This window comes from Bipolaris maydis (genome assembly GCF_028858645.1).
Source record: "Bipolaris maydis strain C4 unplaced genomic scaffold PSV08scaffold_3, whole genome shotgun sequence".
NCBI lineage: Eukaryota > Fungi > Ascomycota > Dothideomycetes > Pleosporales > Pleosporaceae > Bipolaris > Bipolaris maydis.
This window is the reverse complement of record NW_027093859.1, coordinates 1,917,290-1,941,797: the sequence shown is the minus strand read 5'-3', so window position 1 is coordinate 1,941,797 and position 24,508 is coordinate 1,917,290. Positions and strand designations below refer to the sequence as shown.

At 48.0% G+C, this 24,508-nt stretch overlaps 9 protein-coding genes across 9 annotated transcripts; 4 read left to right on the top strand and 5 right to left on the bottom strand.

The window, feature by feature from the left end:
* Positions 1–6,867: 6,867 nt before the first annotated feature.
* PSV08DRAFT_386449 (uncharacterized protein) lies at positions 6,868–8,945 on the top strand (the record flags this gene model as incomplete). The annotated part of the gene is made up of 4 exons (XM_014222055.2): positions 6,868–7,222; positions 7,275–7,872; positions 7,929–8,554; positions 8,616–8,945. 4 exons carry the CDS (start codon positions 6,868–6,870, stop codon positions 8,825–8,827), a joined length of 1,791 nt encoding a protein of 596 aa, XP_014077530.1. The 3' UTR covers positions 8,828–8,945.
* A 443-nt stretch (positions 8,946–9,388) lies between these two features.
* Positions 9,389–10,040, top strand: PSV08DRAFT_348784 (uncharacterized protein; the record flags this gene model as incomplete). The annotated part of the gene is made up of 2 exons (XM_014222054.2): positions 9,389–9,647; positions 9,772–10,040. The coding sequence occupies 2 exons, from the start codon at positions 9,389–9,391 to the stop codon at positions 10,038–10,040; spliced, it is 528 nt and encodes a 175-aa protein (XP_014077529.2).
* A 568-nt stretch (positions 10,041–10,608) lies between these two features.
* On the top strand, positions 10,609–11,433 carry PSV08DRAFT_218173 (transcriptional regulator PAI 2-type; the record flags this gene model as incomplete). Its single annotated transcript, XM_014222053.2, has 1 exon — positions 10,609–11,433. The coding sequence occupies one exon, from the start codon at positions 10,609–10,611 to the stop codon at positions 11,377–11,379; it is 771 nt and encodes a 256-aa protein (XP_014077528.2). The 3' UTR covers positions 11,380–11,433.
* A 710-nt stretch (positions 11,434–12,143) lies between these two features.
* Positions 12,144–14,216, bottom strand: PSV08DRAFT_173340 (uncharacterized protein; the record flags this gene model as incomplete). The annotated part of the gene is made up of 6 exons (XM_066091865.1): positions 12,144–12,184; positions 12,217–12,897; positions 12,952–13,111; positions 13,164–13,396; positions 13,489–13,795; positions 13,848–14,216. 6 exons carry the CDS (start codon positions 14,214–14,216, stop codon positions 12,144–12,146), a joined length of 1,791 nt encoding a protein of 596 aa, XP_065949613.1.
* Positions 14,217–15,028: 812 nt separating this feature from the next.
* On the bottom strand, positions 15,029–17,209 carry PSV08DRAFT_197435 (uncharacterized protein). Its single transcript, XM_014222051.1, has 2 exons — positions 16,064–17,209; positions 15,029–16,010 (listed from the first exon to the last, which is right to left on the bottom strand). The coding sequence occupies exons 1-2, from the start codon at positions 17,203–17,205 to the stop codon at positions 15,167–15,169; spliced, it is 1,986 nt and encodes a 661-aa protein (XP_014077526.1). The 5' UTR covers positions 17,206–17,209; the 3' UTR covers positions 15,029–15,166.
* A 242-nt stretch (positions 17,210–17,451) lies between these two features.
* PSV08DRAFT_360090 (40S ribosomal protein uS10) lies at positions 17,452–18,303 on the top strand. Its single transcript, XM_014222050.2, has 3 exons — positions 17,452–17,622; positions 17,678–17,896; positions 17,950–18,303. The coding sequence occupies exons 1-3, from the start codon at positions 17,586–17,588 to the stop codon at positions 18,042–18,044; spliced, it is 351 nt and encodes a 116-aa protein (XP_014077525.1). The 5' UTR covers positions 17,452–17,585; the 3' UTR covers positions 18,045–18,303.
* A 275-nt stretch (positions 18,304–18,578) lies between these two features.
* PSV08DRAFT_360089 (uncharacterized protein) lies at positions 18,579–20,563 on the bottom strand. The gene is made up of 2 exons (XM_066092989.1): positions 20,140–20,563; positions 18,579–20,067 (listed from the first exon to the last, which is right to left on the bottom strand). Exons 1-2 carry the CDS (start codon positions 20,294–20,296, stop codon positions 19,016–19,018), a joined length of 1,209 nt encoding a protein of 402 aa, XP_065949612.1. The 5' UTR covers positions 20,297–20,563; the 3' UTR covers positions 18,579–19,015.
* Positions 20,533–21,050, bottom strand: PSV08DRAFT_348778 (uncharacterized protein; the record flags this gene model as incomplete). Its single annotated transcript, XM_066092816.1, has 2 exons — positions 20,533–20,632; positions 20,677–21,050. The coding sequence occupies 2 exons, from the start codon at positions 21,048–21,050 to the stop codon at positions 20,533–20,535; spliced, it is 474 nt and encodes a 157-aa protein (XP_065949611.1).
* A 1,030-nt stretch (positions 21,051–22,080) lies between these two features.
* PSV08DRAFT_408082 (uncharacterized protein) lies at positions 22,081–23,938 on the bottom strand (the record flags this gene model as incomplete). Its single annotated transcript, XM_014222047.1, has 2 exons — positions 22,081–22,947; positions 23,039–23,938. The coding sequence occupies 2 exons, from the start codon at positions 23,936–23,938 to the stop codon at positions 22,081–22,083; spliced, it is 1,767 nt and encodes a 588-aa protein (XP_014077522.1).
* Between the last annotated feature and the right edge of the window lie 570 nt (positions 23,939–24,508).

Below are 24,508 nucleotides of genomic sequence, written 5' to 3'. Positions count from 1 at the left end.
CTAGTCTAAGGCTCCAAGCTATATTTTTTTTACAAAGTTAAGTAGTGTTATTTCTATAGAATTTTCTTTAACGTCCTTATTACTCTATAGGTACATAACTACTTTAGTAGGGTATTAGGTAATCCATTACTAGGTAACCCACTAGCGCGCTAATACCGCGACACTGTTGAGGCCCTGTGTCCTTACATTTACGGGCAGTATCCTGCGGGATTGTTTCCCAGTGATACCGTGGAGTAAAGGAGTTTAGCCGAAAAGTAAAAATTGATTCTATAGAACAGAATAATTTATTATCAATCTGCATTAGAGAAGAACTTGTAGTAGAGTACTCTTCTAAGTTAACCAAAGCAAGTGCAATAATGAAACCCAACACATTCTTATACTTATTGCAATCTGTCTTGCCATCCATCCCATCCTATCTTCGCGGGGTGGTACATCACGTGACCTCGAGCCCCGCGATGGCCGTTGCCTTCTGAAATGGATGTGGTTGGCCTCCAACCTCGTCGTCCCTTGTCAAGGAGAGAAATCCTTCGTGTTACTTGTAACACTAAACTCCTTACTCTTATGAGCAATGAGCGTGTGTGTACCGTAAACCGTCATCTGATAACGGTATACATCCGTTGCCATTGACTTTGCATTCAAACTAGACACAACAGTAGTTAGAAATGTAATAACAAGACTAGAAAGATAGGCTAGGACTACTCACGCCTGGATCACATCTAAGGCCATTACCCCCCGCGATCTCACACTGATTAGAATTTATATTACAGTTCTAAGTTTGATCAGTATTGCACTTTAGTAAGAGTTCTTATAGAGGAAATACTAACCCAAGTGTCGGCAGATGCTAGTGAAATAGGTAGGATGAATAATGCGAGGAACTTCATCTTGTAGTGCTTCGTCGACTGATATAGTAGGAAGATGGATTTAGAAAATGTGATGGGTGTAGGGCAGGTATAGGCTACTGAGGAGAGTTGACTATGTCTTTTCATAATCGCAAGGACAAGGCGATTATTTAGACCCTGATTCTCAGATGTTCATCCATCCTCGGGCTAATTGCTGTTTTCATTGCGGCATTTTTCGCCAAACCTGCTAGTTCTTGGTACTTGGGATGTTGATCGCTTATGCCGAAAACCCCTATATATTAAGCATAACCAATGAGATCACAATATCTATACGAGCATCTATCGTTCCTGAAATTTAGCCGATTGTTCTGCTTATATAGGGGTTTTCGGCATACAGTGATCAACATTAGAAACACTCGAGATGAACTTTCCCACGTATTCCTATAGGACACAAACGAAATGGTAAGCGCGGAGAGGTTGCGTAACTACCCTTTTAGTGCTTAGAATAGTACTTCTAGCATCTTCCGCTACCAGGGCTTAGTGTTAATGCTTTTACGGAAGTCGCTCCCAAAAGTTATCGCCAGACCAGAGGAGCTCAGTTAGAAGTTCTTGCTAGCGTTTTATTAAGCGGTCCGATATAATCTTAGCGCTAATATATCTTTTTAGGTAACTTTAATAAAGCTATAGATAGCTAATATACTAGTGCTTTTTAGTATTGTAACGTAAGAATAGCCCTAAAGACGAATATCTAATCGCGCGTAGTTATTGTCACTTTAAAGTCCCTATAATTACCCTTATTATAGGTAGAATTAACGACGACGTTATACGTTTTACTAACACCCTCTCGCTATAAGCATTAGTTATAGCAACGCTATTAACTACTAGGTAAAGAGGATCTAAAGTATAGCGTAATTCCAACTCGGCAAAGACTCGATAGTACTACGGCAATATTACGGGCACCTCTATTAGCACTAACTTCTAACTGAGCTCCTCCGGTCTGGCGATAACTTTTGGGAGCGACTTCCGTACAGTCGTAGTTAAGATCGTCCTGCGGCTTATACAGCTTGGGTTCAGCGAGACGTACTAAAGTGCATAAAGCTGAGAGCCTTACCAGTTCTACATTATTACGTACTTCTAGCAACTATATCCTAAGTTCTACTGAGTTTCTAGTTCTAATAAATCGCCTCTCAATATCTCGAAATGGTTACCAACTTCAAAATCCTCTTGCTTCTAGTTACTGCTGCAACTGCAAGTGCCAGCGACAGGCTAGAGGATCGTAACAGTGATCCACTTAATTATTATGTATACTCGTCTACTCTATAATACCTACATTCCTTCTAATTTATAAATCTCTGGATTTGCAACCCTAGTAGTCAGATTTGCGACAATGGTTCAAGTAAACGCTCACTGTTGTCATCCGGTAAATATACTCTTTGTAGCCTTCTACTACGCTAATGTAATACTAGAATAAATTCACTCAATGGGTTGGCTGCATTCCATATGAAACTGCAACAGACCAGCAATACGCATACTGCTCTTGAGAGTTTATGTAACAATGTGTCGTACGCGTAGGTTGTTACAAGGGGTTAGGTCCTAATACTTCTCTTGGCTCGATCCGGGTTAGGGCGAGTAGGCATGCGTGTACAGCTCCGTGAGACCTGTCTAGCGATGCGTAGTAGAAAAGAGTTACAGATGGAACTAGAGGTTTTGACAAACACGAATTATTCGACGTGTAGGTGCGGTAAAAATATATCTACAATGTGTCTACTATATACTATTTTCATTTATGTGTAGTGTTGCCAGAGCATATGCATATTTTATGTGGTGGACAGAATCCGGGTGCTCCAATCAGCGCCCGGATTCTGTGATTAGCAGTCAGAGCGCACGATCTACCACGATCATACTCAGGGGGTCAGCGCGGACGAGCTTAGACAGAACAAGCATTAGATAAGTCATACGATCTAGATGTGCTTGAGCACCCAGATTCTATGATCCCAACCAATTAGAGCTAGTCGCCAAGGCCTACCCTAGCGCCTATAGCGGGGAGACGCGTGGACGCGTCGTCTAAACAGAGCAGAGCAGATCATCCACTAATACATGTTGTTATAGTGACCAATCCCAATCGTCTACTCCTATCCTTGATCAAAATCCATCATAATCTGACACCTCATAGGAGCTAGGGTAGGCCTTGGTAACCAGCTCTAATTGGCTGGGATCATAGAATCCGAGTGCTCGATCACACCCGTATTATGCCACTTGTCTGACAAGTAGCGGGCGCTTATAGATGGATTATCCCGCATCCCTTAATCTAGCTATCGAAGTAACGGCGTTTTAGGGCTTAGTTAGCTAGTGGGGAAGATGGCCAGTCGGCCTCAGTCCTAAGGCTGCGCTATTAAATGAGTATGACTTTGCTAAGGAGATAGCTACAATAACAGATCTATTAAGTACTATCTTCCTCTAGTAGAAGTTTAATATTTAAAAATATAAATTCAGCTAGTGTTAGGAGTAGGCATAAAGTAGTTAAGTATTTTTATCAATACCTATAGCGTCGATTTGTGAAGACAGAAGGAAATTTAGGCTTGAGCGATGATGGCAACACAGTAAGATATGTCAGGCGTGGTAGATTTCGAGATAGCATGGCTACTTATCAACTACAGCTGAGAGCTACTACCGCTTTACGCCCGTTAATCAATTCAAAGATCAACTTGCAGATACGAGCCTAGATTGCGCTAGTTGTACACAACATACGCAACTCAACTCTAGACATCGCCTTTTAGGACACTAGAGTCAGCCTACTATTAAGATACGATACTAGCTAAGGGGAGCGTCGAGCAAGTTGACCAGAGTCTGTATTCACGCGTAGGGTTCCGTGATGTGCGTGTGTGCGTATGCGTGGCGTGTATGCGGGTGGCGTGTGTGCGGAGTGGTCGCCGAGTGGTCGCCAATTGACATTGGGGACGCAGTACAGTACTATCGCGTCGCGCAAAACTGCGTCCGGATCGAGATGCTGCTCGAACAGTGAAGTACTTCCTACTAGATGGCGGTCGAGAATCTGCCTTGTATGAAGTTTGACATGCGATACTTGAGAGGCTCGAAAGGTTGAAGATAACAGATGCTTGTCGGAGGGGTTGTCGAGAGGTCGTGGAGGGGCTCCACGTTTTCACGTGATGACATCTCATTCGGTTATACCTTGAATCATCTTGCTTTCTCAATAGTTGCATTCTATGATACGTACAAGAGCATGTAGGAGATCGCGTGCTGAGACGTGCAGAAGACCATATACCGAAGCGTACATAAAATTATGTACTAGTTGGAACGTGCAAAAAAACATGAACCAAAAAATGCGAAAAATCGTGCGCTAAAAATATGGGTACATCCCCACACAAGCGCGTTTCATAGCTTATGAATAAATCCCCAACTACCAAAAAATCGCAAAAAAGAAACAAACTCTCCAGCGGGGAATTGAACCCCGGTCTCCCGCGAGCTGTCAATTGCTTGACAAGCGGAAATACTGACCACTATACTACTGAAGATGATTGGTGGACAGGGTATCCTGTTCAGCTGATGTGATGTTCGATGAGAAGAAGAGAAATTATCTAATTTATATTGTGTAGTATTGACTCATTCCGCGCTATCTCGGGCTGAGGAATCTTCGGCTGTGGTGTTCCCCACATGTGGGGCTCGGGAGAAGACTCTGCGTTCCGGAGTAGCGCAGGCCACACGCACACCTTGCCAACTATCACTCGGAGAGAAACTTGTATCAACTGAACATATCCGTAGGCCTTCTCAGACCATGCTGGAGTGAAAACTTGACGATGATATGTACTTCAGCAGAGGGTATGTCCAAACAGCGATCGTAGAGTCCAATGACCGATGGCTAGGTACTAGCGTAACCGAGCTGAGTTTTCCTGCGCATGCATAGCGGTAGTGCAGTGGAATGATTTGGTCATAGGCATCGTATAAGATGTAGGCAACGTTGCATTTTGGGATCCGGATCTACGAAACCGGTCTAGGCCTATAGCATTTATCTCAGCTTTCGCTACGCTGTGTTACTTTACTAACAATTGGTGTAAATCCTACATTCGGGTTGGCAACAGATGGGCTGAGGAAGCCACTTTTGCTAAGCAGTCGCTGCACGAATGCATATAGGGAAGTCAAAGACTATGTAGAAGAGAGGCTCCTGCTCCAAGGTCTTTCCCGCATACTTCACTTTGCAACAGACCTACTACTTGATTAGCTACTTCAGCAGTCGTAGAAGCCAGGTCCGGATAATTATAATGCATTTCTCAATCACGCACGCCCTCACTCTTGCTCTCTTCGGAGGCCTTGTAACGGCCGACTGCTGTAAAAACGGCCTCGACTACTGCGGCTATGGCCTTTTTAGCAAAGGTTAGGCTCTCCATGTCCTGATATCAGGCAAATTTTGTGACGCTTATTGCTTTTCTTCTACTCAACAGGCAATTACTATGGAGAGATCTAGACTGCGCTTGAGAGGGCTGGGCTACCCGTAGACCCCGACCATATGCGGTACACGCGGTTCCACTGCTGCGTCTGCACGAATACCCCAGCCGTAAGTTACTGTGGTGTTAACCGATGCACAGATGGAGGATCTGGGCACAGCGACTATTGTAATTAGTTTGCTAGATGCAATGATAGGGCGGGTGTTGGACTGAAGATTCGTGGCATCATTCAATATGGACCTGACCAATTCTCTTTCACTTCGCACTGCATTGGTTGGCGGTTATCGCATAGCTTTCAACAAGCTACGACGCTGGCAGGCTCTGCTTCTAGAATAGAAAACGAGTTGTTTCTGTCATGTAATCTACGTTACTACCCAAATGTCTAGCTTTTGTGCAGCGCCTCTTTTAGAAACTTGTAGCCAAGATCGTCTAGATGTGCAATAAACATTCTAGGTCGAGCACGAGATTCTTGGTCCCCGCATGTGAGCCTAGCGGGTTCAGGAGAGAGTCATATAATATGACCAAGTAAGCTAGCAGTAGTGCCCATTGAAAGATGATACGATAACAGCAATCTGCTAGCTGTGCAACGACCAGGCCATACACTATAGGGTGAGTCGGCGCCCGCCTATTCAAGCTGGTGGCTGTGGAAGAACTTCTCGATGAAAAGTACGAGACACCCACAAGGGCACGACACGGGCGAAGGCAACCGTCTGTTGCGCAACTCTACTAATTTCAATGTAATGTAACCAAAGCAGAAGTTGGCCTAAAGGGCCCTCCATGGGTGCCGGTTGAAAAAAACTCTCGTACCGCGTTTCAATAGTAAAGTCCTTCACGCGGCGACGATACGCTGGAGAGCGAGGAACCACGACTTTAATATGGTACAGCTGAATACATGCTTTTCTGGGTGGCAAAACAATGGAGGCAGTTGACGGCTCTGCAGACATACATACAGCGCGAAAACAACGCAATCCGATCCTTTTGGGCCATGTGATGATTAGCAATGCCAGATATCGACAAGATTATCAAAATAGGTCCTACTAGTCTCCGCAACCTATCCGTGAAGCCCGTCAGGGGCGAATTCGAACATCAAATATAATGTGTGCAGATCACAAAAAATGGGAGATTAGTGCAATTGCATACATTTGGGATTGATCCCTCATGACGTGAACCTTAACCAAAATCACAAAGCATTCTGTCAGCAACAAAATATTACATCATAGGAGAAGTTTTTTTATCGGTTGTCTGGCGTGTTGTAGATTGGCCGCAAGGATGGAAAATTCTGTCCGCCCTATAAAGTTAGTGGTTTCGAGGGGGTTCGCGAAGCACCGCCGTTTTTGGCCGAAAACAAGATGGAGAATCGAGGTGGAGAACATCGTGTTTACAAATTGGTTGGTAACAACGACAATCTCTTGACAAACATGCAACCAGGGAGGCTATCAAATCTTTCATATTCAGGCCACGGCGCTTTGAGATATGAGCTTGCTTTTACATATATAGCAGCGATACGAAGACCTCATCCTCAGTAGCACATTCCTTCTTTATTTGAACAACAATCGTTTTTTCCAATTATGAATCGTATCCTCACTTTGCTTGCCGTCACTCCAGCAGCTCTTGCTCTGGCTGGAAATGTTACAGGGGCCCCTGACCATAGCCCTCGATACGATTATGTTATCGTTGGCGGAGGAACGTCAGGTCTCGTTGTCGCAAATAGACTATCCGAAGATTACAATATTACCGTCGCGATCATCGAAGCTGGAGACGTTGAACTCTACAATAACAACGTGTCCGACACGTCCAAATATGGCGCCGCATTGGGCACTGGCATCGACTGGCAATACCAAAGTGCACCTCAGCAGTATGCCAATGGCGCGACTCAGACTCTCCGAGCTGGAAAGGTTCTAGGTGGAACTAGCGATATCAATGGTTTGTACAAGATGGCTTCTTGGGGAATGTATTGCTGAAACACCGTCTCTAGGTATGACCTATCTGCGAGCGGAGACGTCGCAGATCGATGCCTGGGAGCAGATTGGAAACAAAGGTTGGAACTGGGAAGATCTGATGCGCTACTACTTGAGGAGCGAGTATATACAGCCTCCAACCGAGGATCAGGTTTCTCTTGGCGCCTCGTATGATCCGGAAGTCCACGGCACGTCTGGTCCTCTCAGCGTTGGCTGGACTGCAAATATGATGGGACGGGAGGTTATCTCGCCAGTGAACCGATCCTTCAGTGCGCTGGGCCTCCCTTTCAACCACGAGCCAAATGCGGGTTCCATGCGTGGATTTACAGTTTTTCCCAAATCAGTCGACAGGGCGAAAAACGTGCGCGAAGATGCTGGACGTGCATACTACTGGCCTGTTTCAAAACGGCCCAACCTGGACATTTACTTGAACTCCAAAGCCGAAAAGCTGATTTGGCATCCAAAAAACAAAGACAGCGCACCAAAAGCGAGCGGTGTTGTTTTCACCACCTGCAACGGCACCTCTACGATTCTTGCCGATCGCGAGGTAATCCTCTCGGCTGGAAGTCTTATGTCACCACTGCTATTGGAAAAATCTGGTGTCGGAAACTCTGCGTATGTATAACATCCATCCGAGATGCGTGTGGGCGGAAAGCTGACAATAGTTAAAGTATTCTGAAGAAGGCTGGTGTTGATGTTGTCGTTGACTTGCCCTTTGTTGGCGAGAACCTCCAGGACCAGACCACCACGGATATGATGTACACAATGAAGAATACCACAAACCTCACAGGGCTTGCCGGCTACGCAGCCTATGCTAATGTGGAAGACCTTTTCGGAGAGGAAGTCGACGCATTCAACGAAACCATTGCGAAATCCATCCGCGAATATGCTGAGAGAACTGCTAACGCCAGTGGCGTCATCAGCGCTGATGTCACCGAGAAACTCTTCAAAATCCAATATGATTTGATCTTCAAGCACAGGGTCCCGGTAGCTGAACTCATTATTGCGCCTGCTCCCACTGCAGACCTTACGGTCGAGTATTGGGGTCTTCTTCCGTTCTCACGAGGCAGTATCCACATCAACTCTTCCAACGCCACTCTACCTGCGCACATCAACCCCAACTACTTCATGTTGAATTATGACGTTCAGCAGCAAATAGTTGCGGGAAAACTAGCACGTGAATTCACCAACACTGCCCCTTTCTCCAATTTGGTAACGGGAGAAGTCACCCCTGGGCTCAACAAGCTCTCGCCCAATGCCTCTAATGCCGATTGGGCTCAGTGGCTCAAGTCTACATGTAAGTTCACATTCATCTTAAAAGCAAATAAAATCGAGCAATTGGACTCACATATGAACAGATCGCTCCAACTTCCACTACATTGGCACTGCTGCCATGATGCCCGAGGATCTCGGAGGGGTCGTTGACCCCACTCTCACAGTATACGGTACTAGCAATGTTCGCGTCGTTGACGCATCTGTGCTTCCATTCCAGGTCTGCGGTCATCTGACCGCCACATTGTATGCTGTTGCTGAAAAGGCCGCAGATATGATCAAGGCAACATATGCTTAAGCGTACTGACAGCATGGAACTATCACTCTTCATCTTTGCATGTTTTTTTCGTAACCTGAATGGAGTCTTAAGAGGTAAACTGGCTATTCTAAATGATTGGTGCACAGGATTGGATGGCTTTCTTCAATGTTTTCACTTCAATACACTGTTTCATCCGTTTCTGAATCTCAATCTTATCACACGTCTTCCAAAACGGCGTTAGCTGTTGCGTTTTTATATGCGTATAAAGGTCACGTGAACGCGTATTAGATACGCTCTGCGCTCGGCTCTAGAAGACGCTAGCTCTCCCCAATCAGCTTCTGCTGAACCAACCATAATTTATAGACTAGACGTACTGGTCATGATGTGCGTACTGTATGCGCTATACGTATACCAAACCTATACACTCTGCGCGTGGTCTAGGAGACGCTCGGTAGCTAATCTCGTTTCAATAGCTGGTCTTTGATCACACTTCCGTATGTACCGGCACTGTACAGGATGCTCTGATCCTTTCGGTTCATGACTGCTGTTTAAAAGGCGCGTAAGTCCACCTTGCAGGTCCTTCCCCGCGCACCCTCCACCATGGTGTTCGGTTCCGTGACTCGGATTTTGTTTGTGCTATTGTCTGCCTCCTCTCTTTCATCTGCCCAGATTCAGGATGTCCTGCCTATCGACGATGCTACAAGGCGGTACCTCGAGTCTCTGTCTGCAGAGAAGGTAGCCAAAATCCTGAAAATCTTCCAGCAAGCTATTGGTGGTCAGGTCCCCGCATCGCCCGAAGTGATTGAAGCTCAGGAGCTATATTGGAGCTACGATAAGAGTCCTCCTTTCTATCCAACACGTTAGTAGCCTTTCTTCCATGATTCCATGTGTCTCTATTAGCCAACTTATTGACGCCGATCTATGCGCAGCAAAGACCACAGGGTTAGACGATTGGGCCGATGCTTATCAGTAGGCATCGGCAGTGGTAGACCAGATGACAATTGAAGAAAAAGTTTCCGTTATCTCCGGACAGACGTCCACCACAAATGGATGCTCAGGCCAAATACCTGGAGTTCCTCATCTTGGATTTCCTGGCATATGTGTAAACGATGGTCCAAACGGTCTTCATGATATCGCTGGTGTTAATGGCTATCCTTCTGCCATTACTATTGGTGCGACATGGAACAAAACGCTTGCCCTTGAACGTGGTCAATATATGGGCCTGGAGTCTAAGGTGAAGGGTGATGAGTAAATCAATGCTGGAGTTATCTTGAATGCTGCAGCGGATGAGTTGAGCCAAGTATTGAGGGGACCGTCACTTGAAGCCAAGGTCTTGCACCGCTTTTTGAGAGAATAGCTTTTTGTCATTAAAATGATATTTCCATCTTCGTACCATAAACATTCAATAGCATGACCGCTTACGTTCATTTAATTCAAGAGCTAGGATTGGAAAGATATCGCATGACATTTCGGGAGTCGTACGAGCATTCTATGTTAGCAAACTCATGGATTGAAGTCTGAAATGTTACTATAAATCTAAGGAATTGTCTACAGTAATATGCGGGGCGAAAGCGCGGGGTTGAGTTGATTACCTTATCTTCGTTGGGCTAGACACTACGATTTCAAGATATCTGATTGGGTTACGTAAGTAAAGCTCAACATGTCAAGTAACTGACCAAGCTGGCACACGCTCTATACGCCGCTGCCAATAAGCCGCTTCTTGGTCTCGTAATCACACCTCGCTTTAGTGTTCTAGGCTCTGAGTGTAAACATTTATTGCAAGCAATCCACGGTTCGAAATCTGGGACAACGAAATCACAATGTACCTCCGTGAGATTCATGCCGAGAGGGATATTCCTACATTACATCAATTCATCAAGGAGAATCCTTTAGGTCTCTTGATCACAGGGCTCGATTCAAAGACTGCCCAGTTCCTTCAGTCTAGTCATATTCCGTGGGTCTTGGACACTCCTGATGGCAAGGATGAGATGAATTTTGGCACACTGCGGGGCCATATAGCACGAGCGAACCCGCAGGCCAAGGCATTTACTGAAACAGCAAAGGGGGCTTCTGCAAGCGAGATAAACCCAGACGGTTCTTACACTCTTACACGCGATGTCCTTGTCATCTTCAATGGTCCTGCACATCACTACGTCACGCCGAAATTCTACACTGAGACCAAGCCAGCGACAGGCAAGGTAGTCCCGACGTGGAACTATTCTGCTGTGCAAGCATATGGTCGCGCGACAGTGTTCTACGATCCGAAAGCCGAATCTACGCATAAATTTCTGGACAAGCAAATCCGTGATCTGACGAACCACAACGAAGTTGAAATAATGGGCCACAAAGAAAACTCGTGGGTGGTTGAAGATGCACCTGGTCCTTATATCAAGGTATTGAAAAGCGCAATTCTTGGTGTTCAAATCGAGATCTCAGACATTGGTGGCAAGTGGAAGATGAGTCAAGAAGTCCCGGTGGGTGATCAGGAAGGTGTGGCAAACGGTTTTGCGAATTTGAACACGGAGGTTGGGGCAGAGATGGCAAAGACGGTGAGATTGAGGTGCAAAAAGAAGGAAGCAAATACCTCATAATGTTCCAACAAGAGAAGAAGTTGTGTAAACAGCAATACAGTTGACACTTTGGTATTTAAAACTCTCGTACATTGAAGTGCTAATTGCTTGATAAGTGGAATACTGACCACTGCACCACTGAATAAGATAACCTGAAAATACTGAATATTTTTCTGGTTTGATGTCAGAATACTGAGTGTGGTACATTATATCTTGAGGTCAACAATGCCGGCAGCGCGATATGGCCCATTGCCACTTTTACTCGTTCCAGTTTAGCAAGTGAATGACGCTGCGCTAGTCACGCACCAAGCGTAGTTTGCAATCTGCATACAACGTATTATGGTTTCGTCATTGTCATCTTAGAACGAACATTTTTCCCTTGCCCGCATTTGTACGAAGAAACATCGGTAACTCCTTGTCAAGTATTAGTGAAATCTATAAAGAAATCTCATGCAATCCGTCATATTGCGAGGTTTTTACCAAGAAGTATAAGTTGTACACATGGAAATGAGGCAGCTCACACCAATGGAAGTCCAGGCCGTCCATGTATTAGACTACTGCCTCTTGCATAGGGGAGCAGCTTAGGTATGTAGATAACAAGCAAACTGTGACGATGCCATTTTCAAGAATAGTTTGGAGTGAAACAGAGTGACTCCCCTGCAATATGGAAAAGTGTAAAGGCTGCCAATAGTCACTTACTAGACTTATGGGTTCGAATTATGAGTGCCGACGGCACAAACTATAACACTATCTCCTATGCGTATACAGCGTCTGGGAATTCATCCTCAACATCGTTCCACAGACCTACCTCGAACGTCTCGTCGCCCTTCCGCCGTGTCCCGTATCTCATCATCACACCTTTGCTCTCTAGATATTCCGCGAGTTCCTCGCCCGTACTTGTACTCATTCCTTCCACATCCTCCATGGTCGTTTTCAGCAATCTGGCAACAGAAAGACTGCTGGTATAATCTCGTATGAAAACGTTTCTGCAATAGAAAAGAACAACACTGATAGCCAGTATTTGACCTCCAAATATACACACTAGAACCGTAATTGATTCTTTGAGCTTGACTTTCAATCTGACATCTATGAATAGCTGCTCAGGTGTGCCAGGAGCTTGGGTCACCTTTGGCAGCAGTGCTTCAGCACCCAGAATGGCAAGAAGGGGGAGACGTGCTGCAAGGTGTGCAGGATGCAGTTTCCCTTGGAATGTAATTCCATCTGTTGCGTTGAATGGTAGCTGGTTCCCTTGAACAAACACACCGCTGAGGCCATTTGCAAAGTGTCCGCCGCTGCTCATACCAGAGTAAACTCTGAAACCATACATACTGTTGTCTTCCTCAATACCTCCCCACATATCTTCATCATAACCAACTCGATGGAGAAGACTTGAAACATTGTAAGTGGTACTGTAAGATGATTCAAGTAGCCCAAGACCCGGAATGCTGTTATTGTGGCTAGTACACGTATGGCACTCGAATAGTATTGCGTTACGATAGCCTTCAAATTGAAAGATTACGTCAACCTCAACGAAAAGATCTTAAGCCTCCAATGTTAGAATTTGAGAATTATAGGATAGATGGCGAGCCTTACATGTTGTTGCGCAACCTGAGTCTCCATGTAGTTCGAAGTGATCCACTGGAGCTATCCATATAATATGATCTTGAGCAACTGTATAAACACTCAAAATTTTCTTAAGAATGTTCTCAAATGTCGCCTCGTAGGTAACATCACCTAAATAAATGAGTTGTAGCTAGTGGCACTAGAGCATCAAATAGAGTATTGTGCTTACCATAATCTAAAACCATCTCCTGGTTTTCACGTAGCGACACAGTTCCACCGAAACACCTGGACGAGCTATGAACCACACTAGCATTGGAAGATGTAATTTCTTCATCGCGGTACTGTTTCAGATAGTAAGAGTAAGTCACACTATCTCCCTCAACTGCACGATTCAACCCATGTCCACCTATGTTTTCCATGTTATAGGTGGAGGAATTCCTGAAATTGAAACCGTCATCTGGCATGTTCGAAAGGCCTATTGTTGCGTATCGGTTCATACGTTCTAAAATTGTTACATATCAATTAGGTATGTTCACCTATGTTATCTGCTACTAGTGTTAGACTTACGGAGATTTTGATAAATCAAGTCAAACGCAGCAGAATCAGATATCTCGTAATCCCTCGAGAGCGCAGAGTCATCAAACCAGTCGTCTGTGCCCCAGTTGGCTATCTTGATAGGGTACTCTATCCGTGGCTCCTTGTTCAAATCAAAGGTCAATCCGAACGCAGCGACACTAAGCCGGCCAGTGATGTTGGCGAGTAAATAGATCATCACGATTACTGTGGTAACACACCACCTCTGTTTTTGCACCGTATGTATCCAGATTAGCTTAACAGCTCCGGTTGGATTAGGTATGCCTAGAATCAAATCGGCCTAATCTAAAACGTTAGCACAATAGGAAATCTATAATTGAAGACAACCTGACATCAACTGGTGTATACAGCTTACGTGCTAGCAAAGGCCAGCGAATCATGCTGCCCAATAAGCCTAGAAGCGAACCCGTACTCAGGCTCACCATTGACGAGAGCAAGATGGCCAATGCACTAAACCAGCGTTTCTCCCAACGGCTAAGGACGCCCTTGAGGGAGAAACAGTGGAGAACGGCTATCATAGTAATGCTAAATACAAGAGTAGCCATCAGACGCCAGCAGATTTCGATCCAAAACAACCTTCTGTGACGCATTCGGCGGCTGATGGGTCTGGCGTGAGGGTCGTTCGGAATAGTTGATTTTTTTCGATGAAGGGTTGACACAGTCGTATTGATCAAATTGTATTTACTGAGACGCTCAACCATAATGAAAAATTTGTGAAAGAAGTGTAGATTGAATTGAGATGTCAGGAAGACTTGGCAAGGTGAGAGAACATTGAGGACTATTATATCTGCTGCGCTAGGCTCGAACATGTCAGCTGGGGCTGAGCCTCTACATTAGAGCGTTCTCAGCCTGAGCTAGTTGATATTAGCCAACGGTACACTAGACAGTAGTCTCAACAACAAGACACAGCTGGCTTCGACCATTGAGCACACCGATAGCCTGCGTATTTGCTTGAAAGTTTCATCTAAGATGCATAAGAATCGAGGCTCTGAAGCGTGAACACATGATCCTATGCCATGCGTCCCCAAAACGAGTACACATTAAACGGCAGACTGAATAAATATCCACTATACTACTAAAGATAACTATATCACTAGGATTACTAGGATGTCTTTCGCTTGGTGAAATCAATTGAGACTTATATCGATATATCTGTAGTGAAAAAAGTCTGTGTCAACGCTCCCACACGCTAAGTAGTAGTCGGACCCCGATGAATGCATCCTTCTATCAGACGCAAGCTGAAGTTCCTCGCTGTACAACGAGACGAATAGGAACTCAACCCATACTTGTGCGCCATGACACTGGTTTTGCCAGTGGGACAACCATTACACGCACAACGGGAACAGTATGCATGATGCCAAAATCTATACACTTATCGCAACATTGTGAAAAATATGGAAAGACCCGAAATTCCGCTACGTCATCCCGGACATGCGAATAAATTCGAAAAAGATGGATGTTTAGCTTCGATGAACTGCGGCAGCCAGTACATGGTGAGGGCTGCAGTGCATCGTAAAACAGGTTTGTAAGAAGACTGGCTATCCAACAGAGCCTATTTTCCCACGGAAAGATCGATTGTTACTGAAACAACTCGAATTGTTGATTGAAAATACAACAAAAGTCTAGAACAGCTGGCAATGTTGATCCAAAACTAGCTGGCCGGAAACCCTGCTCTAGCCATCTTCTTCCCCCGCTGCGCCTTCCGGTTATGATTCGCACTCGATCCCTTATTTGCTTCCTTTCTCTGCCGCGAGATTTGCGTCGCTTTTTCATCATTAGGGCCAGCGACACTACCACCGCCTCTCCCGCCACCCGCCCCACCTCGTCCACGGCCTCTTCCTCTGCCCCTACCCCCACCACCTCTTCCTCCGCGACCACCAGATCCGTCGCCACTAGCTTCATCTCCAGACTCGGCGGGACTCTCCCTCCATGCCGTCGACTGTAGTTCTCGCTGCTGACCCTGGAAAGTAGAGAATTTCGCCTCGAGACGTCGTAATTGTTTAGGATTACGTCCCATCATTATTCCCCAGCCCTCGATTGCTTCATCTGTCATTCCTGTTTCGCTCTTGAGCGCAGTTCGTGCTTTGCCTCTTCTTGTGTCTGAATCGCGACCAAATAGCTCGGGTGTCATGGTGTATGCGCGGAACAAAGCCTCTTCATTCTTATCACCGAGATCGGCGTCTTCTCCTGGTCCTAGTGCAGCGGTGTCGACTGATGCACCAACATCTTCAACATCGTAGGTATCGTCTCGCTCGTCATCGTCTGAATCAAAGGCTGCCAGAGCAGCCATAATGGCGGATTTGGCGGGCGCCTTGCTGCTGTCGGAGAGGATCTTATCAGCACTCAGGTCTTGGCCTCGCCGACCAATATGAAGGCGAGATGTATTGACAGCAAGCTTATCGAAATCATCGTCATCGAATACATTACGACGCTCGGGGATGTATTGACTCGATCGTGGAGGTGGAAGTGGCTGTGATGGTGTTGTGGGAGCAGGCCTAAAGTTTGTAAGCACGGCGAGTCCAAAGTGGTCATCATAAGCAAAACTCACAACTTCTCGCTACGGTCCGCCTCGGCAAGATGCGGTGGTAACGACTCCTCTAGTAGGTGCGCGGTGACTTGCTCGATATCGTCATTGTACTCATCCAAACACTTCACAATGAATCCAGCACCAAGGTCTGGAAAGAGGTCTTGTATCTGGGTGATCATACTCATTCGGTGGACATGGATCTCCCCGGTAAGCGCCCCGTGACCATACTCATCATGCGTTGCCTTGGCTTTGCCTTTGTCCACTTTCCGTCGTATCAACTTCTTAGGCCGAGCGATACCCGATTGACGGAACGTACTGAGTGATGCTGCCGTATTCTTTACTCTTGACGCTTCTGGAGCAGTGGCCTTGTCTCTCACCTTCTCCAAAAAGGGTGTGTTTGTGACCAGATCTGCTACTAGGGTTCTCTTTCCTGGCTCTTTCTTCTGCTCTTGTTCTTCGCTGGACTTTAGACTATATAGATGATCGGAAAGAAGCGAGTAGTTTGGCTTTGGGCTTTCCAACGCTGCTGTGAGGCCAAGATATGCTACTGTCGCAAGCTTTTTCTGCATGGGCTGGGGTACTCGTGGATACGCTGCCAAAAGAGCATCTAGAAAGTCGGACCCGGTAAGCATGAAGAGACTCACGTCAGTCGAGGCTCTGAGAAGGGGCGCCACCCTATCAAGAGTGCTCTCAGTCTCCTCTGGCCGCTTCGACTCCAGATTCCTGATCAATGATGTCTTGGCGGTCTGGAGTGACTTTTCAATGGTTGCGCCCTTTCGCTTCCATAAACCCTGTAGAAGTGTGCGAAGTTGCTCGCTCTTCGGGTAGACATGACAGATATCAGAGAGTGCTGACCAGCTGAGGAGAGCACTCGGGACGTCTTCTCTTGAAAGCAGCCTATGTGATAGAAAGAAGGCTTTCTTTCGCAAAGACGCTACGCTTGATAGTAACGTGTCGTCGTGGGCCAGTTCATGGAAGAAAGACGTCAGAAATGGAGTTAGCGTATCCTTCTCTTGAATTGTTGATATGAATTGTTGATCCCCTAGGCGCAGGTATAGCTCAGCCAGTGAAGACCATGAGTCGAGATAAAGTTGCCATTCCTCGGGTAGTATGCTCTTTCTGACTTTTGCGTCGGGGAATGGAGCAAAGTGGGGTAGTGACATTACTCCAGGTAGCCGTATGAAGAAGGAGGTAAACAGGGAATGGAGAGTATAAGCGCGGCGTAACAGTCAAGAGTACAGCCTTTATGCGATTTCAAATTAGGGTGATTATCCTGGTCATGTAGTCATGATGGCTCATGGGTCTGCCTGACGCGCGATCGATGGGGAGCGATACTCGATCGGGCACTAGCGTCCGCAATCTTGGCAATCGCCGCCCACAAAGTGATTTTTGTCGAAGCGTGAGAATTCAACGACTTCGAACGCCGTCGCCAATTTTAACGCCACCCCAGTCATCACATTACCGAGATCAAGGATCCAGGTCGTGACTGGAATCTACACTCAGTACCTACAACAACAAACACTCAAACCTCTGATCCAACAAGATGTCTTACAACAAGCCCGAGAAGGACTTCGGTGAGGGTAAGGAACCGCGCATATGACATTTGCGACGACAACGTTCTCACACATAGCGCAGGTCCCAAGATCCACAAGATCCGAATCACCCTCACCTCCCGCAACGTCAAGTCCCTCGAGAAGGTCTGCCAGGAGCTCATCGACCGTGCCAAGAACAAGGAGCTCCGCGTCAAGGGCCCCGTCCGTCTGCCCACCAAGCACCTCAAGATCACCACCCGCAAGACCCCTTGCGGTGAGGGTTCCAAGACCTGGGACACCTACGAGATGCGCATCCACAAGCGTAAGCGCTACAACCCGACATGTGTGCAGGCGCCAGGCTAACAATTGTACTAGGTCTCATCGACCTCCACGCCCCCACCGAGGTCGTCAAGCAGATCATCATCAACATCGAGGCCGGTGTCGAGGTTGAGGTCACCATTGCTGCTTAAGTGCTTGCTTTGGGCAAAGGATATGGAGGAGTGTCACGGGTCTGAGTAGACAAGTGGCAATGAACAGCTATAGCAGCTGGGAATATGAAAATGAAATGATTCAATACTCCAAACCGTCGCGCAACATGATGTCACCCATTTCCTCTGGTGTTCTTGCTGGCCTCACACGTTGCAGTTGCATGTTGTCATGAGACTCATGATTGTAGGGACTGTTGTAGCCGTTACTGTGGCCGTTACTGCTATACCGTTGCCGTGGCTACTACTACTACTACTACTACTACTACTACTACTATTGTGACTGCCCTGGTGGTGGCAGCGGTATCAGCGCTGTAGCCATGCTCTCATCCATACCTGATGCTGACATCATCTAGAATGGCCATCGTCCTAGATCTCCACGACTTCGATGTGTCATAACAAAATTCTTGTCGCGAAACATTCCACAAATACATCTCAACACTTTGATAAGCAAGAACGAGCTTTTCCTTCTTCTCTGATTAAGCATCAAACAAGGGCCCTAGGGAAGAGAAAGAATTTGAATTTATCCCAATGATATATGATCATGGAATAAAATTGCTTGCTGGAAGGGGGGGAAGGAAACTTCTCTCCATTGCTTCGCATCAACCCCATCACCAAAGCAACCCAAACAACCATCCTCGTTGTTTCTCATCTATAACACCCTACCCTATCCCTTGCAAGATCATCCTACTCATCCACCTAATCAACCACCGCCCTCGGAAGCCTCGCCACAGGCCGGGGATCCACAGCCAAGTCTCCCTTCACTAGGCGTATGCACAAATCTTCTCATCAAAAGCAGCAACAACAACAGCAACACGCTTCCGACTCTGGGAGCAGTTTGTCCACGGCGAAGTATATTCCGACCACCGCATCGCGAAATCCTGCCTCTCTGGGGCCAGCTGGCGGAGATGTTGAGACTGGTGCGTTGCCAGTGGATGTAGATGCAAGGCCACTTTTTACTCTGAGATTGACCCGACTTGTTGGCGTCGAGGGAGACGTCGCAGTTGGAACGGGAGTGGCGTAAAGGCGCATCTGGGCTGGACTGATGGAGTCGGTTGTGTTGCGCTGGAGGCAAGTTGTGTGATTGGGGGGAATGCAGTATCGATATCGTTGTCTGAGCTGCTGCGTCGATACCTTGAGGGAAGCCGAGTTGCGGCATCGCCTTGAACACCCGTCAATGGTACTGAAGTTGGTGCGGCATGACCATACCATGCTGCATGCGAAGTTGGTTCGCCATCGCTCATACCAGACTCTCGGCGACGGGTCGTCGAGGAGCAGGTAATGTGGTCTCGAGGGGAAGGGGAGTATACGGGTGGGTGTGATTGGGTTCTAGAAGATGTGCTGTCGGGGTTTTGCTGAGATAAGGTAGGGTTTGGGGTTTCACCAACTACAGAGTGCGAGTCAATCTGTTGGAGGATGAGAAATCTGACTCTTCGTGCTATGGGAGGCTCTTCTGTGCGGAGCGCGGTTGTGGCTTCAGATAGGGGAGATACAGCAGCGACTTGGACTGCTGGAGAAGAAGGGGGGTATGGATCTATCGGGTATTCTTCTTGGTTGATACTGGAAGATGACTTGGATTCTTTACCGTGTTTTGGGGATGTGGATGTTGCGGGTTCTGATGATCGGGATGGTATGTTGAAAGAGTGGGAAGATCGTTCACCTGATGACGGTTCTCGAGTATAAAGACTCAAATCATTCTGCAAGGAAGTGGTGCCTCCATTGTTCTCCCTCTCTCCTGGATGTCCTGCTTCCATGACATGTTGATGGGGCACAGATTGCTTCTTGTTGAGGAAGCCATCCGGCCGAGTAAACTCAACATTCCTGGATATGTCCATGGACTCAATCAAACTCTTGGTATCGCCTCTTGTCAAAATCCCCACTCCTTGTTTCTTCGGATCGTTCGTAACGCGCGGGGCTACAGGTGAAGCTGGTAGGTCTTCGATGTTCGATGTCTCGGACGTATACGTCTCGTTTCGATCGTCTCTACTTGTCGCGACATCTGTAGGCTCTGATGTGTTTCTTGTTTCTCAAGATGCGACTACGGTTAGTATTGATTGATCTTCCTGCTCTCCAGTTGAACTATGTTCTTCAGGGATAGCATGGGCCTGATGTACACCACTGGAAATGGTAGACCTGGCATCTGACTCAACGTACTCATCGCGATGAAACTGCTCACTGTAGTCGTAGTACCGTACTGGGGCCTTCTTCTTCGAAATCATAGTCTTTGCACGACTCATACCGGTGGGCCCGACAACCTTTGTACTAGCTCTATTTATTGGATGCTCTAGTGGGGGTGACGTATTGAGGGCTCTAAGGCGAATTCAAGTCGAATGACGGAGCATCAAAACCAACGCCCAAGTTCGCTGAGCGGCTAGATACGGGCCTGGATTCTGGTCTGTATGAACCTACTACGTGTGTGTATGAGTTCTGGGATTGCGGGATATAAACGCGGGGCGGACTTGTAAGAGGCGGGTCACTCGAAAAGCCACTGTGAGGCTGCATGCCATGTGCCATCGATTGCGAACGTTGCTGGTCTTGGTGTCGGTCTCTCAGTGTACCTTGCGGCGATGACACTGAATGCATCAGCATGGTTGAAAGTATAGCGTTCGTGCCATACTGCGAACGGTTCGATGCGGTTGGGTATCGCGGTATGGAAGACGACGAGGAATACCTGTGAGACTGCCCACTGTGTATGCCAGAGGTGTTGGAACTTGGTAAAGTTGTCAACATCTTGCTAGACTCACGATGCCGCTGTGTCTGGCGGTGGGTGTTGTCAATGTCAGACAAGCCGTCAATGGGGACGTTGCCCACACTGCCTGTTTCCGTCTCAGTGTGGAGCATCGAAGAAACGGCATGGCAAACAGGAGCTGAGAAGCCAGAGTTGGACACTCGACCCGGGGTTCTGCCTGATGTGCGACTTGCAGCTGGTACGTTGGAGGCTCTCGACGTGCCGCCGCTGCTGTCGCCATTCAGGTCTTGATCGGACTGCATGATACTGCAGCCGATGCAAGATATGCTAATGGAGAAGCAGACAAGGAGACGAGGCGCTATGCAAGCGAAGATGCTGTGCCAGGGTTTCTCTTGTTTGCTTGTTGGTTGTGTTGGTTGACGGACAAGCTATCTGTATTACCAGAAAGTGATGGCGATGATGAGTAGAAGGGAGAGTGTATCCAAAGAAAAGATAGCAGTAGAACTTCCCCTGCGATTTCTAGTTTCCCTATGGAAAGGAGATCGTGTTGAGAATATGAGCGTGATGATGGGCGGGGTGAGGAGGCGGAGACAGCTAGGTGAAGACGGTCTTCTGATAATGAGGTTCATGCCTCTTTCACATCTACCGCGACCAGAACTACTCTCCTTACAACAGCCTAGTACAAAGGAACAGACGCCAAGGGGAGCAATGGAGAAAACAGAAAGAAAGTCAGTAACATTTATGTTTACGAAATTGATTCTACTTACGCCGCGTGTACTGTGCTCTTGAGATGTTTGCTACAACATAACGCTTTCAGACACGTCCACAACCATCAAAAGCATCCTGGGCATCCTTTTCCCGGGAACCTCTGATCAGGCGACGCTTAAGAACCATCTATTACACTGCGCATTACCAGCGCCAACCTTGATTAGCACCAACGACTTCTCTTCGCGAGGCAACACGGCCGGTCCACCCGCCACGAAAGTGTTTGGCGCGACAGCATCTCCCATGCCAACAAGGCGAAACCCACACTGCATAGCTCATGATAGGAACAAAATGTCAAAAAGAGAGAATGCAAAATATATACACTTGTCCAGGTTCCAGTCGACCGCCAAGGACCGCCGACTAGTCAACCGCGACACACACACACGCCCAAAAAAAATGAGAAAGAAGAATAAGCATCTGAAAATGCAAACGAAACAATCAAGTTACGCGGTTTCAAATGGTGGGGTATATAGCCATGCAACGCCATACGAGGTTTCAAGAATTGCACAGAAATATAACGAAGATTGAAGATGAAAAAAAAAACGGAAAGATGGGTGATCTTGATCACTACTCAGCGATAGGACCGATATCGCCCGACTTCTTCTTGCTAAAGAGTCGCTTGAGAGAGGTAAAGCTACTCCGTTTGGACAGGCGCTTGGCAGGGGCCTCTTGGTAGGTCGACATGGAGGTGTGAGGGCGGCTGGGGATATCCCCGGGTTTGGGGAAGGAGTCGGACGAGTCGAGGACAGGGGATTTGTTACTGCCTAGGTTGCTGGAGATGGAACCTTTGGGGGTGTTGAGGTTCCGAGTGGGGAAGAGGCCGAATTGGGCGGTTTGTCGTGATGACATGGACGAGGCTGAGCGGGGGGATCCATATGCTGGCGACATGGCGGATGCGTCGGAGACGGAGGAGTAGGCGGAGTCCTTGGCAGTCAAGGGGGGACTGGAATCTTCGGTATCTGGTTTCGTATCTGTATGTCGTGTTGACGAGGATTTCTCGTCGTCGTGCGTATTGGATTGCGATGGCTTGTCCTGGTTTCCTCGGAGTTGGGGTGTACTGGTGGACTCTGACAGCGGCGTCACTCTTCCGCGGTCCTCGTCGGCAAACCAAGTCCCCTGGTAATATTCGTCTTGATCTTTCTGGCGTTGCACACGTACATCAGCGCTGGAAACGGCTGACAGCGAAGACGAATCCTGGCTTCGCTTCGGGGTCTCGGTGGCAGAGTCGGATGTGTCGATGATTTCGGGGTGGTGTTGAGGTTTGGACTTTACGGCGGTATGTCGTGAAGGCGTCTCCCGACCAGAAGATGTAGCACTGAGAAAAGGAGGACGTTCAGAAGGTGGTGTGGGGAGAGGTTTGTTGTTGGCAAAATTCCGGAAGGAGCGACCCTCACGTGAGTTGGATGAGTTCCGTGATGAGGTACGCGTTGCAATCTAAGCATGTCAGTACGCTGCAACCAAACCAAACCAACCCGAACCTCGGACAGGCCAGGAAGGATACTCAAAGACGGCAGGGCAATCTTACCAAGCTTCGGCGACTGGCAGCACCACAGCGCTTCTCAATCTCATTGCAGTAGCTGCTGACTTGTACCAGCACAACACCTAATCTCTCTGCCTTTGCGACCAAGCTTTGCAAGAACTGCGACCAACCTCCGGTATTTCCGCACATGGCGGAGTATATTCGTCCGATGTCCTCGTTCCGACATGTCCAAGCGTCTCCCACATCGGCCAGGTACACGTCCAGCTCCCGGTTTGCTTCGCGGAATACGTTGATGTCGACGAGATAGTCGTTGAGTAGTTGGGACATGCGCCCGATAGTGCGTTCGATTACAATGTTGCCGTCGAGCAGCTGGGCGCGATAAGAGCGGTCCTCGAGAAGGCGGTCGAATTCGTTTACGTGTTCCATGGGCACCTTGAGACACTTGTGGCGGAACAACATGTCCTTCATGCTGCTTTCGAGGTCGTCGTTGGCGCGCTGGAGGAAGCTGTCGAGCTCGTTGACATGCTTGAGCAGAATGTCGGCCACGTCGGCCACGGATTTTTCGAGATGCTGATGCAAGAGGTGGACACCGAAGACGATCTGGGCAATTGTTTTTGTCAATGCGTGGAACTTTGCCTTTGGGTGCTGGCGCCAGTAGCAGCTGTAGGTAAAGTTCCATGAGGGCTCGAGAGCCGTCTCGTCTCTGCACAGCAACTGCTGCCGAGTCTTGACGCCTCTCTTTGGGGCTACAAAGGGCACATGGCCGGTCTCGCCCGTGGCATCGAGCATAGACTCTTCAAAAGGGGCCTGCATGGAGGCTATGGGGTGGATGGGGAAGGTGGCCGTCATGATGCGTTTGTCGCGCTCGTCTTGCCATGCGTAGGAGTCGTCGTCGTCGTCGAAGCTGGGGCGACTTTTCTGGGAGGGTCGCCGGAAGGGAACCATGGTGATGTAAGGACTAAAGGGCAGATTTGCGGGCCCCCAGGGGCCAAGCGGTGGCTATCAGCTCGGGGCGTGGTGCAACAAAGCCAATTCACGTCCTTGTCTCACGGCCCAAGGCGTCGTCGCAGCGTGTAGAGTACACACGGACGCGCGAGCGAGGAAGGGGAATTGGCGCGGGAGGGTTTGGCTCGACGTCCACAAGGAAGATCCTACTACTAGCAACGACACATGGCTGGGACGGGCATTGTGGGGGGAGGGAGGGGAAGCTGGACGGCACAAGCGATGGAAATGCTCAGACGTGTATCGGAGATGGCGGAAAGTAGACTGGACGGCGAACATGGTCCCAAACGTCCAGGGCGGCGTTGGTTCGCCAGCGCTCAGGTCACCGGCCACAGGGGAGCGCCTTGGGGGGCGCCAGGAGCGTCTGCAGGTGGAGCGCACGCTTTGTCCCCAACGAGTTTGGTTGCATCCCTTAGTGCCCGTGACGGCTGACGAGCCAAAAGCAGGGTGGGGAAACCCGTCTCGCCACCACACGAGACGGTTAGTCGTGGTGGTGTACGGTATACTGCGCTC